Raw genomic sequence first — 14,018 nt, forward strand, 5'->3', positions numbered from 1 at the left:
CCGCAGGCGAATTCCACCAGTTAGAATTTAAACCGTTAACATTACGGATATTCCGAAGTTGTTCTCAACGGGCGGATTCCACCCGTTAGAATTTGAGCCGGTATATTGCTGAAGTGACACCAACGTTGGACTTCGTCACCTGGTGTAAAACACAGAGCACACCGTCCTATCCTTGCTCTCTCCTGTTGGGGGCGAATTTAATTGATCCCATCAAACCGCGACCACCCCTGAGGTGTTTTCCCCTTAATTCATAACGCTGAGCATTTCGGGCCGTAATTGCCTCTCTTTGCCTAGGTAGGCCTACACATATGTTTTCCCCCGAACACTGTAAATCAAGGATAAACCAGCGGGAATCCAAGTGAAACCGGAGTAAGTATCCCTGCATTGTTGTGGAGGCAGCTCGGAGGAGGGAATGGATGCAAGCGAGCAGAGGCGCACCGAGGCAGCTTTCTGACAGACCCAGCTCCTCTGTGATGCAGCTGTTTATGCTGGCTGTGAAAAAACCCAGAACACCCAGACGACTGCTTTTAAAACGCTAACGGGCGAGAAATCGGCGGCTATTTTTTATTGTGCACGTGTTGGGTTTGTATATGAAGAGCTGGGAAAGCAATGTAGTCAGTGTAGGCTACTCTGCCGTACACAGAGAGCGAGAATATACCGCCGCTTTGATTTTCTCATTCAGATTTCCCTGTTTTTCTCGCAGATTTAAGTGATCTGTTTTGTTTTTTTTGCAGTCCTGCCCAGTGCTTTTGCTTTTTATTTTGAGCGTGGAAGCCAAATATCAACTCGGTAATATCACAGAAGTGTGCGAGGAGAAGACAGCGTTGGCATCTATCCATGCGCGCTCCACACCGGACTATTTATGATGGAACTGTGACCCCAGCCCAGGTACTGCACATGCTTTCCCCGTCTATACTTTCTTCGAGTGTTTTCATGTAAGGACTCGGTATTTTGAGGATATATTGGGTAAAATGCTCTGAATGTCGGGGTATTTTGCCGGCTGTCAGTGACGCAACATCTCACACAGGCTGCATGAGAAATACATGCGTAGAAGGGCGTGAACTTGCAGCCACTAACCTCCTTCCCATTAATAAAGCGTCTGTTTATCTGTAAAGCCAGTTTCCTTCGTTTGCAATCCCATAGCCTTCATTCATCTAAACTCATCCCAGGGACGTAATGGATCTTAATGCGGACTCGGAGGACATGGACTACAAGGAGCCGGCTCCTATTGAAGATTTCGCCAGCAGGTCCACGCTGCATGGCATCTCGCACATGTTCACTTATGAGCGGATGTGTATCAAGCGCACCCTGTGGATTTTGTTCTTCCTGAGCTCCTTGGGTGTGCTGGTGACGGTGTGTGTGGACCGGGTGCAGTTATACTTCCAGTACCCCCATGTCACCAAGCTGGACGAGGTGGCGGCTTCCCTGATGGTGTTCCCCTCTGTCACCTTCTGCAACCTCAACTCCTTCCGCTTCAGCCGGGTGACGCGCAACGACCTGTACCACGCTGGGGAGCTCCTGGCCATGCTCAACGGCAGGTATGTGTGTGTATGTATGTGTGTGTGTCTCTCATTCCCAGGTACTTTACCTTTAGGGCTGCTTGTTGCCTACAGTAGCTCTGTATACATGATGTCAGTCTGCATGCCTGAGACAAGCAGACATTTCCTAATATTTGATTTCCTGACATTCAGTAACACACCTCACCTATAACAGTCTGTTTCTTCTATTTGTTAAAACAAACCAGTATTCAGCACACAGACTCCCAAACAGACACACAACACTTTCTGCTTGGAAGATAATGTTTTGCCTCAGGGAAACCTATCGGTGAGGAGGATTTAGCAGTTGTTGATTTAGGATTTGTGTCCACTGCTCATCATGAGATAACAGTCACAAGACTGAAACATTTAGCTGAAACTGTACACTTTCAAGTTGAGTACACATTTCACTGCAGTTTTCTAAAAACTGAACCATTCTTTATTCCAATTAAATGAATTGACAACCATTAAATCACTAAATCCCTAAACCCACTGATTAAATACCAAAACTCCCTAGATTTTCAGATTTTCTGTAAAGGGAAGTGCTGATGCTTTACTCTGTAGGCCCAGCAGTTTAAGTCTACAAGGCACTAGTGAAACTTTGGACTTCTATTAAAATTACATTTTTAGTTTTTCAGTAGCCTCGTGGAAATGTTAACCTTAGTTTTACTTTGATGTCTGACTTTTCTAAGGTGAAAGCTTACATCACACACATGGAAGTGCAACGCAGTGTTTTAACACCTGTCTCACTGGTCGTCGCTGTTAGGCCACCAGGAGATGTTCAAACAACATGGACAGAGCATGCAAAACCTTTTAAGGCTCTCAGTGAATATGAACTTGGACTGACCTTAGCCTGAGGTAATTCAGGAAAAAAGGGTCCACATTAAAGGTGTTTCTAAAAAGCAGTGAAAAGGCTCAGCATCATAGTTTGTTATTTAATAATGTAGTGATGATACAGATCTAGTCAGCTGAAAGCCACACTGCACATACGCTGCTGTATTTATGAAACTGTATGCAACAACATGACATACACCCCGACCATCAACGTGTTGAAATATGTTGATACCATCAGGCTTTCCCCTCCCATTATAAGGCTTAGGGCACCACCTAAGATGAATGAATGTAGAGCTGCAAAGGTGAATCAATTTATTATTCGTTAATTAGTTGTCAACTATTACATTTATTGCCAGCTACTTTGATAATTGATTCATCGGTTTGAGTAATTTTTTATGAAAAAAATTCTCTGATTCCAGCTTTTTTTTTATTTTTATTTTTTTTATGTGAATCTTTTCTAGTGTCTTCACTCCTCTGTGACAGTAAAGTGAATATCTTTACGTTGTGGACAAAACAAGACATTTGAGGACGTCCTCTTGGGCTTTGGAAAGCACTTATTGACATTTTCACCATTTTCTGAAACAACTAATCAATTAATCGAGAAAACAGTCGGCAGATTAATCGACAATGAAAATAATCGTTAGTTGCAGCCCAAAATGACTGTTAAATCAGTGTGAGCATCACAACTCTCTACACGCCTTTCTCAGATCTAATGGTTGTAGATGGTCCCCACTGGACGTCTTTTCGAGTAATATTTATTTATCATCTGCTCTACCTTTTCAAACGTTTTAGACACATATGGTAACAAATAATGGTCCAAAATGATGCAACATTTTTATTTTTTAATTGAAAAACCTAACATTTCATTGAGGACCCCTAAACCCCACGACAAATATGTGCACGTAAGTCTTCCACAAACCTAGGAAAAAACACTGTACCATATTTGATAATTAAAAAAATGAGAAGGAACACATGGTTCACCGATCATGTGAATCTCCCAGGTAACAGATAGTGGTTCTAAGTGGTTAATATAGGATGATGAAAGAGAAAATGCCGCTGGTGCAATTCCTTGCCTCATCATTTTACAGTTCATGTGATACGAATATCTCAATATTGGATAAGCAGACAAGTAGATTTTAAAATCCCTTGCTGACAAAGTGTGGAGAGACGTGTGTGTGTGATTCACAACTGCCTTCCCCTCCATTTACACTTGTTGCTTTCTGCTCTGCTTTGATCATTTAGTCTTTCGGCAGCCATGACAAGCTCACCGTTGACTGTTGAAACTTTTGACTTTAAATTTCTTCACTTTTTCTGTTCTGTGCCACCCAGCTTATTCTGATCACATTTACCAGTGAAATACAGGTAACTGCTATCCTAACTATCCTTGACTCTGTATTCACAGCTGTAGCAGTTAAAATCACACAGGGACTTGCAAAAAAAAACAAAAAAAACTGTTACTGCAAAAATCAAAGATCTACTACATACAACCACATCTAAATATAATCTTGAACACATTAGTCAGTGTATTTTTAGCGTATTGATCCACACAGTTCTGCAGCCAAAGGCACAGTTGGATAGTAGCCTTCCTCTGTGGTACATGCTAGAATGACATAAATCCAATTATCTGTTTTCATACTGAATATCGTTGCTCTGTGACCTCTATATACATCCATATTACAGGTGATAACCTTACAGGAAAGCAATAGATTCCATTGCTCGGGGCTGCAGTACTAGTGCTTTGTATGGTTTAAATTTCAACCAGTGTGCCTGCATCCTTTGTGGATGTGTTTCTTCATGTTTGTACTGTCAGCTGTAATGCCAGACCATTGAAATATCAACACAGGCTTCCACCTCTTTTTTTTTTATCAGTGCAAAATAAGCCAGCTTTCCTGTATGAAGTGAGATGCACCTGAAGGAATAAGGGCCAAAACACTGAATGAACAAGAGAGAGGAAGCAGAAAATTAAAGCTGTGGCTTTGCTCCAAATGACTTTGGAACGAGCTGACTTTAGATGGAGAGAGGGGACTGCAAGCAGAGGCAATTAACTTGTCTCGTAAGCTGTGTGATGAACAAGTCTTTATCCTTGTGTAATTAGCGCTGTTTGTTAAGCTACAGAGTTGTCCCGCTGATTAACACTCTCACATCTCTCTCACAGTTTCTTGCCACCACTGTTCCATTTGGCCTTGGCGGAGACACCCCCTTACTTTTTGCCCACTCAGAGATTGGTATTTTATGTGACGTCTTCTTTAAAGATGGCATGGGAAGCTCTGTTAATAGGTCTTACTCTAAAGCCTGTTTTACGGTTCTGCAGAGGCTCCACGCAGAGCTTTCGCCGTAGCCAACGTAAGTGGCCTGTGTGTGTGAGAGAGTGACAGCGAGTAGTGACCCTAGAGTCATAGTGAGAGAAACCATGTGTCTCCCCTGTGTTTTCCGACCACGGTGGGAAATCTGTAGCAGGAGAAGTTAACCCTCTCCTTGATTTCATGTTGTTTATGGAGAAGGAGAACCAGGAGATAAGTCGGGGGAAATACAACGCTACCCAGCCACGGCCGAGCGACGTGCAAAGTAGTATTTAGTAGTTACATTTTTCGAGAGGTGCACGTCAGGCTACGGCGTAGGGTCCGGCGTAGACGCAGAGGGCTCTGCAGGGGGTACGCCGTTGATTTGATGCAGAAGCATAAAACGGCCTTAACAGTCTCACAGCCGTAGAGTACTACGTAGAAAAAGTACTGTGTGATAAGGACTTCGGAGGTAAAAATTAAGGTATTGGAAACAACTTGAATCTAACTTTTCAATAAAATGTTCTAAGGGTTTTCCTGTAGACACTGCTTTTAAATTAAACATTGATTGGATGGAAAACATGCCAGTGGTAAGCTGGTCTTCATATCAGGCAACACACTGTGGGTTTTGTCAGAAAATGGCAGAAGAAAGACAAAGTGTCGAGCAGCTGTCTCCGGTGGAAGGATCAGGCAGTATACTCCCTTGCAGTGATGCCACACTCTCTTAGATGCTATACGTTTATAACTGAGCTACTAGTACCAGCACCTTTACTTACAGGCTCTGTACCAAAATAAATAAATGCTGTTGTTGCTGATGTTCTTGCAGGTTGAAGTCACACTCGGCAGTGCAGAATATTAAAAGTCAATTTTATTTTTATTATGTCGCAGGGGCAATTATATGATGATTAACAAAAGAAAGGTCATTTTGGAAAAGGTGTTGGTTGTGTGGTGTATGCTGCCCAAAAGTGTTGGATCAGCTCATGAGAGTCAGAGAAGCGAGTCTTCTGCTTAGTTCACAAGCTTTAACATGTTTCCTGAGCTTGCAAACATGCTCCTAATTCACATAAGCGGTGCCGCAAAATGTAGCGCTCGATAACTTTGACCGTGTTATCTGTCTCAGCAAGATCATAGGCCCTAATCAGGATTTTACTGGTGTAAAAAGTGCTTAGGAGAGGACATGGAGAGGCCAGATCATCACACTGAAAATACAAAACCAAAGAGTTGCTTTTAAAGCAGTTTTTTCAAATGTGGGTTCATTTGCATTTATGTTGTGATTGTTTATCAGAGATAAGATTATCACTGGGGAGACATAAGTAGGCAATTTATGTTAGGTCAAGGTTTTTAAAAGATTTAAATTTGATCATCATTGCAAGGCGTTGCATGTTATTACTGTATAGACTGTGTCTTTAGTTTGCTTGTGTGATTGCTTATCAATAAAACAGATTTGTTTAGGTTCGCTTTGCCCCTCTGTGGCCCTATTACATTTGTATGATCTCGTCTAAAGTGGCATAATAGCTGTGTCACAGGTGCACTAGGGGTGGAACGGTACATGTATTCGTATTGAACCGAAACGGTACGGGCGTCTCGGTTCGGTACATGAATTTACACGGAGAATACACGGTATAAAAATAAATAAAACTTGCGTGCAAATTAATTAATGTAATGCGGAACTAATGTAATGCGGGTTCTCGGGACACCTAATCCGTAGCCCCGCCTTAGCTCTGAAGCTAGCCGAGCTCCGCCTACATGCAGTTTTTTTGCATGTCGACGGTCCAGTGAGTAAATCAGAGATAGCAGCACTAAAGGACGAGTATGGCGAGTGGTGGCGATCCACAAGAGTTAGAGGACCCGCTGGCCTCTTTAAGATCGCAAGTTTGGGAAAACTTCGAGACTGTATGGATGAAGCCTGGAGCCGCCCATGTCATGCCCTCCCGCCTGGTGCCGTCCCGGCCTCGAAAACTTCGGTCTTCAGGGTCAGTTACAATAGTACAGGCGAGAGTGTGGTGGATAAGACGAGGACTGTGTGTCGGCGTTGTTCAGCAGTTGTTGGGTATGTAAGTGGAAATACATCTAACATGCTAACGCATATCAGACGCCATCACCCAGCTGTACCAATCGCTGGAACGAGACAAAAGAATACTGTCCAACTTCTCCTCCCTACAGTGCTTAACCAGCCTTTAAATACAAATAGGGCTTCAAGTATTTGCTGCATGTGCTCGAACCTCGTTACAACATGCCATCCCGTCCACATATTTGTTGTTTATATATGTAATTTGCACTTTCATAAATAAGAGATGCTGTATTTCCAGTTTAATAGCTGATTGTCTTATTTTGTTTACAAGTTACAGATGGAGTCTGGCGATGATGTGGGTTACTCTTTTACAGTTTACATCTTACTTTACACACTAAAGGCTGTTGCAGCTAGCTCAGGGGAGAGACTGTATGAGACTAGGTGGTACAGCCTGAGACATGCACAATAAAAAAAAATTTGCCTTCTGCATTTTTGTTATGCTTTTCCCTCCATTGTATTGAACCGAACCATGATGTCTGAACCGAGGTATGAACCGAACCGTGACTTCTGTGTACCGTTCCACCCCTAAGGTGCACCATCATTAAGATGTTATCATCAAAACTCTGCTACCAGGAACAACTGCAGGCATTTATTTTCAAAGGACACTGCACAAACAATCCCATCCTCTGTCTTGTATGAGTTCAATTAGCGCTAATTGGATAATTACCTGAGATTATATCAAGATGTGCTCATTGTTGTGTCACACCAATGTAATACAATGGGAGTATGAACTGCTGTTCTGTTGTTTTTTTTAACTGAGGGTGTGAAGTCCTGAGTGAGTACAGTTTTGTGTCCACGGTCTCACTGTCAAAGTTCACTCTTAAGTCAGTGGTTGCTAGTGTTTACTCACTCCTCTGAGTGAAGTGGCAAAGTGATGCAGATGCCTCTTCATTCGTTTTAGTCCCCGCAAGGAAATTAAAGTGCTTGTGGCCCATAATCCAATTTAGTCACCCCCGCCCCTACGCAGTGAGTTTGCTGTGATTGCTTTAGGGAGCAGTGGCAGGGCAATATTAAAAATCTACCCATATTATTGTGATTGTATGCGCTTCAACTAAAGCCTCCTGACTCGGGGATCTGAGCATGGCGTCTTAAGTGCTCTCCTGGCAGCTTTGTGTTGCTCATAAGACAGATGCTCGGGATACAATTCAATTAAGTTCAGAATATACCACAACAGGCTGTATCTTCTTATTAGAACAAAGTATGACAATTCAGTCCCAGTGTGGGACAGAGCACTGAACTGATTTTGGCCTGTGCTTTTTTATCAAAGAAACAACCTGTAGTCATTAATTGGCCTGTGAGATTTGATGATATTTACCTAAATGTTACCATTCCTGATACTGGTATTATTTAGTAAATCAATTGGGCTTAACTCACTGCAATTACTATTGCATCTTTTGATGTAGCTGATTTGAAATAAAGTTGGTGAACATTTAGTGCCTTGAACATTCGCTAAAAATGATAACCATGTGGAAACTGGAAACAGAATACATCACAATCTGTAAAGTTACTTTAACTAAAGATTATTACAGTTTTGATTCCGTTTTCTGCTGCACTGACTTCCATGCATAACATGAACATGCTGTTTCTCTCTAACATGTAGTATGGTTTATAGGGTTTAACTTGTAAACCGAACATATTTCCTCTGGGGCGGCTGTGGCTCAGGTGGTAGAGTGGTCACCTACCAATTGAAAGGTTGGTGGTTCGATCTCTGGCTCTGCAGTCCCGTGTCGAAATGTCCTTAGGCAAGACACTGAAATCCAAATTGCTCCAGATGCTTTGCCATCAGAGTGTAAATGTGTGTGAATGTTTATCTGATGAGCAGGTGTCACCTTGTGTCATGGTTTTGTCAGGAATGGCTTGGACCCAAATGCAGTTTAGATGATTTATTAAACAAAAATGAAGTACATACCAAAAGTGTCTAGAAAGCAACAGGCAAAAACTAATTCCAGAACAAGATCTCAGCGGCAAACGGTAGACTCCAGACACAAACACACAGCCAACAGAACACTCCCACACAAGACAAAGACAACACAGAGACTAAATACACAGGTTAACAAGGACTAACAAGAAACAGGTGACACAACAGGTGAAACAAATCAGGGCAGAACAATAAAACAGGCGGGAAAACAAAAGACAGGAAGTAAACTAGATAGGACAAGGGAGACAAGACAGACTTCAAAATAAAACAGGAAACAGAACATCACAATCATGACACCTTGTATGGCAGTGTGTGTTAATGGTGAAAGGTTCCTGTACTATGTAAAAGTGCTTTGAGTAGTCATTAAGACTAGAAAAGCGCTATATAAATTAGGGCTGCAACTAACGATTATTTTAATAATCGATTAATCTGTCGATTATTTTTTCGATTAATCGATGAATCGGATAAAAAAAAAATAAAAGCATTAATTTACATCAACTCAATACATACTCACATACATACTTGTTGTTTTAGTTAATAGTTGTGTAAAGGTAAGTAACCCAAAGAGCAGATACAGACAAGACACACACACACACACACACACACACACACACACACGTTCACTTGAAGCTTATTCATTAAATTATTACCATCATGTGTAAGTGTAAGTTAAGTTCATTTATACACCACATTTAAACACAGCTTAAGATGACCAAGTGCTATAAAAGAAAACATAAAGTACAACACACACACATATATTTGTCAACAATAACTGATATGGGACAAAGCACAGAATATATACATGACAATAGATAAAAAAATGAATGGGCCACAAAAGGTGAGTGAATAAAAACGTGTCTTTAGTCTTGCAAATTATACCACTCCTGCTTTATTACTGTCAAACTGGATAACGAGTAAACACCAGACCAGCACCAGAAGAGCTACTGGAGGGACGTTACGTTCCTCACTTCAAAATGGAACAAAAGTAGGATTCTGTAGTGACGTTACCCTGCTGTTGAACTCCCTTCCTCCTCATCAAGGACTCCAACATGTTTACGTGTTAGGTGCTGAATCATCACCGTGGTGCGCCCGTGCCATGCCATGTCGCTTTTGCTTATCTTGCAATTAACACGTTTTCTATTTATTTAGTGTGAAATGCTCCCACACCTTGGATGACTTAGGTCGTACTGATTTCTCTGTCTCCGCCGTGTGTTTCAGAGCAACGTTACGGGTCTCTCCGGTCTCTCTCCGTATTTCCTCTACCCCCGCTCTGCTCTTTTTTCTTTTCTTTCGCGCTGTGACACAACGAATCGATAATGAAATTCGTTGACAACTTTTTTAATAATCAAATTTTATCGATTTGTTGTTGCAGCCCTAATATAAATACAGACCATTTATTTGTTCTGCAATTGCAATCAATTTAAAGCGTTCTGTGACTTTCAGTCCATTGGAGCGATATTGTGAGCTAAAATCCCAGTTAAGTTGCTGAAATTCTTATTCATAATTTTTTTTTCATAAAATAAAATACTTAATGCATTGTTTATTTCTGAAAGATAGGTAATTCTAGAAGGTGCAGACCTCTCCAGGTCATTTTACAAATATTAGTTGTGCTTTATCTGGTTGATGTTGGACGGTGATGGCATGTGGCTATGAGTCAGAATATGGAAATCAACTTGCCATTCTCCAGCTGACTCTGCTAGCCTGGCCTAGCTAGCCAGCTGGACGGTCAGGTGTTCAAGTGTAAACAGAGTAAACACAGGAAAAGGTGGCTGGATCCTGGAGTGCTGGTGCCATTCAACCGGGTGACTCTGATTCTATGTGCAGATCTGAAGGCCACATTCTACTTTATGATGAATCATGCATCAAGGAGCTGAAGGGATTACATTTCAGTGAAGTTGTACCTCATACGATTTCATGTTACAAATACAAATTATTTGATTGATGATTTTGTGTTAGTCTGTTTTCATGTTTTAATGAAAGATCTGGTTGAGCTCTCTTCAGAGCTGCTGTCACTCAGCCTAACACTCACACATCTTTTGGTAATGAACTCCAAAAAAACCCATTTAATTAAAGCCAGCCATATCACACATTTATAGTGCATAATCTGTTCACACATTCACACACAACTGCAGTTAGGTATAAACCCTACTACTACATTGATATGGTTTCAACAACAGTGTATTAGGTAGTATTAGGGAAAGCAATTAATGAAAAAATAAACTTTCTTGGCGTTATCATCTATTTAATGTTGAGCAAAGCGGTCTTGTCTTTAGTAGTTACTGTTGCTTTTCCAAATTCTTCTAATGCTTTTATTAAAAAGAAATAAAGTGAAGACAGCTGTCTGTTCTAATGAAAGTGTAAAATACAACATTTTGAAAAACATCCTAATCAGCCAGAGTTGATTTAAAGTTTATAAATTTGATTTAAGAGTTTGAATTTGCAGAGAAAATAAGAGGCAAACACTCAAAACACTGCATTGGCAATACTGATATTGTATACAATAGGTGTGATAGTGACTGTTGTTGAATCTTTGTATTAGAGGAGTTATTAGATAAATTGTCATAGTAATCAACTCATGAAATATCTGGTATGTTCTGCAAGCCTTTACTTGGTGTTCGGTGCCATGTTACACCTGATCTTTGATATTGCAGTGTTGAATTCGAAGACAATAGTGTGTGGCATTCAATTCAACTCTTGGTCAGAACAATAGTCCCAATCCTCGCTGTTACAGCACTGTTAACTCCATTCAACGTGAAGCATGACGGATTCCCTTCTCTCTTCAGTGTTATGAGCGCAATAGAGAGAAACAGTCCTCATTTCAAATTACGGCACATCCTGTCTCATGGTGAATATTTTATTTCATTGTGTTTGTAGCAGGTAAATAACACTGTAGCTGCAGTGGAACATATTACATTTCTGGCCATTTTGTTGGAACACGACAAGTTGAAAATACACCACCAGTTGAATAATAAGGCACTGCTCACAAAAGAAATAATGTAAAATCTCATTTTTTATTCATGGATCAACTTACATTAATCACATCATCAAGGGACAAAAACTTGTTCATGAGTATTGGCAAAGCTTGACCTTGTGGAATTAAAAAAGAATCCATTAAGATTTGCCACCAATTATGGTTTGAAATAGTGCCCATATCCATGAGAAATAACTCCGCTGTCAGCGTCCACAAAGTCATTCACAGATTTATTGTCAGGGGAGAAGGGTATGCCGTTGTCTCTCTCTGTCTCTCATGGTTTCTAACTCTAATTCTGCTTTCTCTAGCTTTAGCTTATTCATGTTTGCAAATGTAAATGGAGTTGTCCAAAATAATTACAATAACGCAATAAATTAACCCTATTATAAAAGATGGGTGCTGCTCTCTCACATTACACACAATTTCAGGACTTCATATCAAAACCCCTTACGTTACTCCTTTGCAGTACTCTAATTTGGATAAAAATAGAAGGAATGGCTACCTTGTTGCTCAGTTAATTCAAAAAAACATTATGCAGTCTTTACAGTGCTATTCACTCTGATAGACTATGTGTCCTAGCTAATTATTCTCATAAGTGTCTGTCAGTAGTGCTTAATCTTAGCACTCCATAATTTGGATGCTTGTACCACCGACGGCCCATTGCTCAGCAGGGGTCATCAACCGGCCGTCTTTTCTCCAAGCAGGGCCACACTAGTTAATTGAGGTTAATTTATATCTCTGAATGACTGTGAGCAGGTGCTGGAGGTTGATGGTGGTTGTCAAGCAGAGGCATGTCATAAATGATTTCCCCATTGTTTTCATTTTCTGTGAGTATGGCTTTTGTAGTTAAGTTTCAGTTTAGTGTGCGTTGATACACGCAAATCAATCATACTTTGTCCTTTTGTTTTATGCTTTTTTTGTGGAGGGAGCGAGCCAGAACTAGAGTCCGTGTGTAATGCTTCATTTCATGAAACGCCGGATTATATTTTAGCCTTGAACAAAAATTGTAGCACATGCTATGTGAAGTGTTTCGATTTAAATAGACTGCGCAGGATCTGAAAACAGCATTATGAAAACTTTTATGCTTACTATGTGAAGCCGCTTTGCCACCACAGTTCATCCTAATTATTTGGCAGAATGATTAACATGATTGTGTGAAAGGAAATACTCCCATACTTTATATAATGAGCCATTTTCTCCCACTCGGCGCCACCCATGGTGGCTGGCATGCCACATCTAGGCTGCCCGTTTCAGACAACATGTGGATAATATTGTGAGAGCTGGCATGCACACTATGTAGCATAGCTTTTGTTCAGTTAGAGAAAGAATATACTCGTTGCTGCTTCTCTGTTCATGTTTAATTAATTTGTTTAAATGGAATTGAGGTACAGCTAAAGTTGGTGGATTTCCTTTAAGTCATGTCTTTCATGGGTAGGTTAAAGTTTTTTGTTTAAGTAAAATAAATCATTACAGTCCGTGAAAATTCATTTTACCTTTTTGATGTCTACTCTGTTGTTTGCTCTTTCATATCTGAGTATTCATTTTGAAGTAATGAAAAGGTTAACAAAAGCACACACATCCAGATGATAAAACTAGGTGCAGGACAAAAGACTAAAAAATATTTTATATTATTTTTAAGACTAAAGACTAAAAAATATTTTATATATATATATATATATATATATATATATATATATATATATATATATATATATATATATTTCTTAGTCTTCATTTTGAAGAATGTCGTTTCAAAAATACAGTTTCTTATGATTCATACAAAAAGTTTGCATGTGATTCTGCGATTACATTTGTTTCTTTAGTAGAACAAAAATTACAGTGCTGTTGTGTCGGTTGTATGCCAAAGTTATGAAATTAGACAGACTGGTTTATTAAGTGCATCTACGTATGTGTATTCATGAATGTGCTTCCTTATGTCCACATTAATTAAGTTCAGAACCTTCTTTCCCAGGTATGAGATCCGGGACCCACACATGGTGGAGGAAAATGTCCTGCAGATCCTGAAGGAGAGGGCCGACTTTGACAACTATAAGCCCCGGCCGTTCAACATGCGCGAATTCTACGACCGAACAGGCCACGACATCAAGGACATGCTGCTCTCCTGCAACTACCGAGGCATACCGTGCAGTGCTGAAGACTTCAAAGTGGTGAGTCAGGCGTGTCAATAGTCAAATGTCCTCTGCAGGGCCAGCTGAGGCCTGCCCAGACGAGGGTCAACTGAGCATGTTTGTTATACAAGGTCTGCATTGCTGAGGTTTATTATTATAACATCTATATAATATGATCTCAGTTGAGTAAGAAGTTTGCTTTTGGGAAATGACATGGCAGGGTATATAAGGTAGTGAATTGTATAGACTGATTCTTGTTCTCAGTTCAATCTGCGGGTCTT

General features: G+C 40.4%; 1 protein-coding gene across 1 annotated transcript; it reads left to right on the forward strand.

The window, feature by feature from the left end:
* Positions 1 to 1,164: 1,164 nt before the first annotated feature.
* Positions 1,165 to 13,797, forward strand: LOC144517124 (acid-sensing ion channel 1-like). The gene is made up of 3 exons (XM_078249001.1): positions 1,165 to 1,544; positions 1,714 to 1,824; positions 13,581 to 13,797. The coding sequence occupies exons 1-3, from the start codon at positions 1,177 to 1,179 to the stop codon at positions 13,795 to 13,797; spliced, it is 696 nt and encodes a 231-aa protein (XP_078105127.1). The 5' UTR covers positions 1,165 to 1,176.
* The last annotated feature ends 221 nt before the right edge of the window (positions 13,798 to 14,018 follow it).

This window comes from Sander vitreus, chromosome 4 (assembly GCF_031162955.1).
Source record: "Sander vitreus isolate 19-12246 chromosome 4, sanVit1, whole genome shotgun sequence".
NCBI lineage: Eukaryota > Metazoa > Chordata > Actinopteri > Perciformes > Percidae > Sander > Sander vitreus.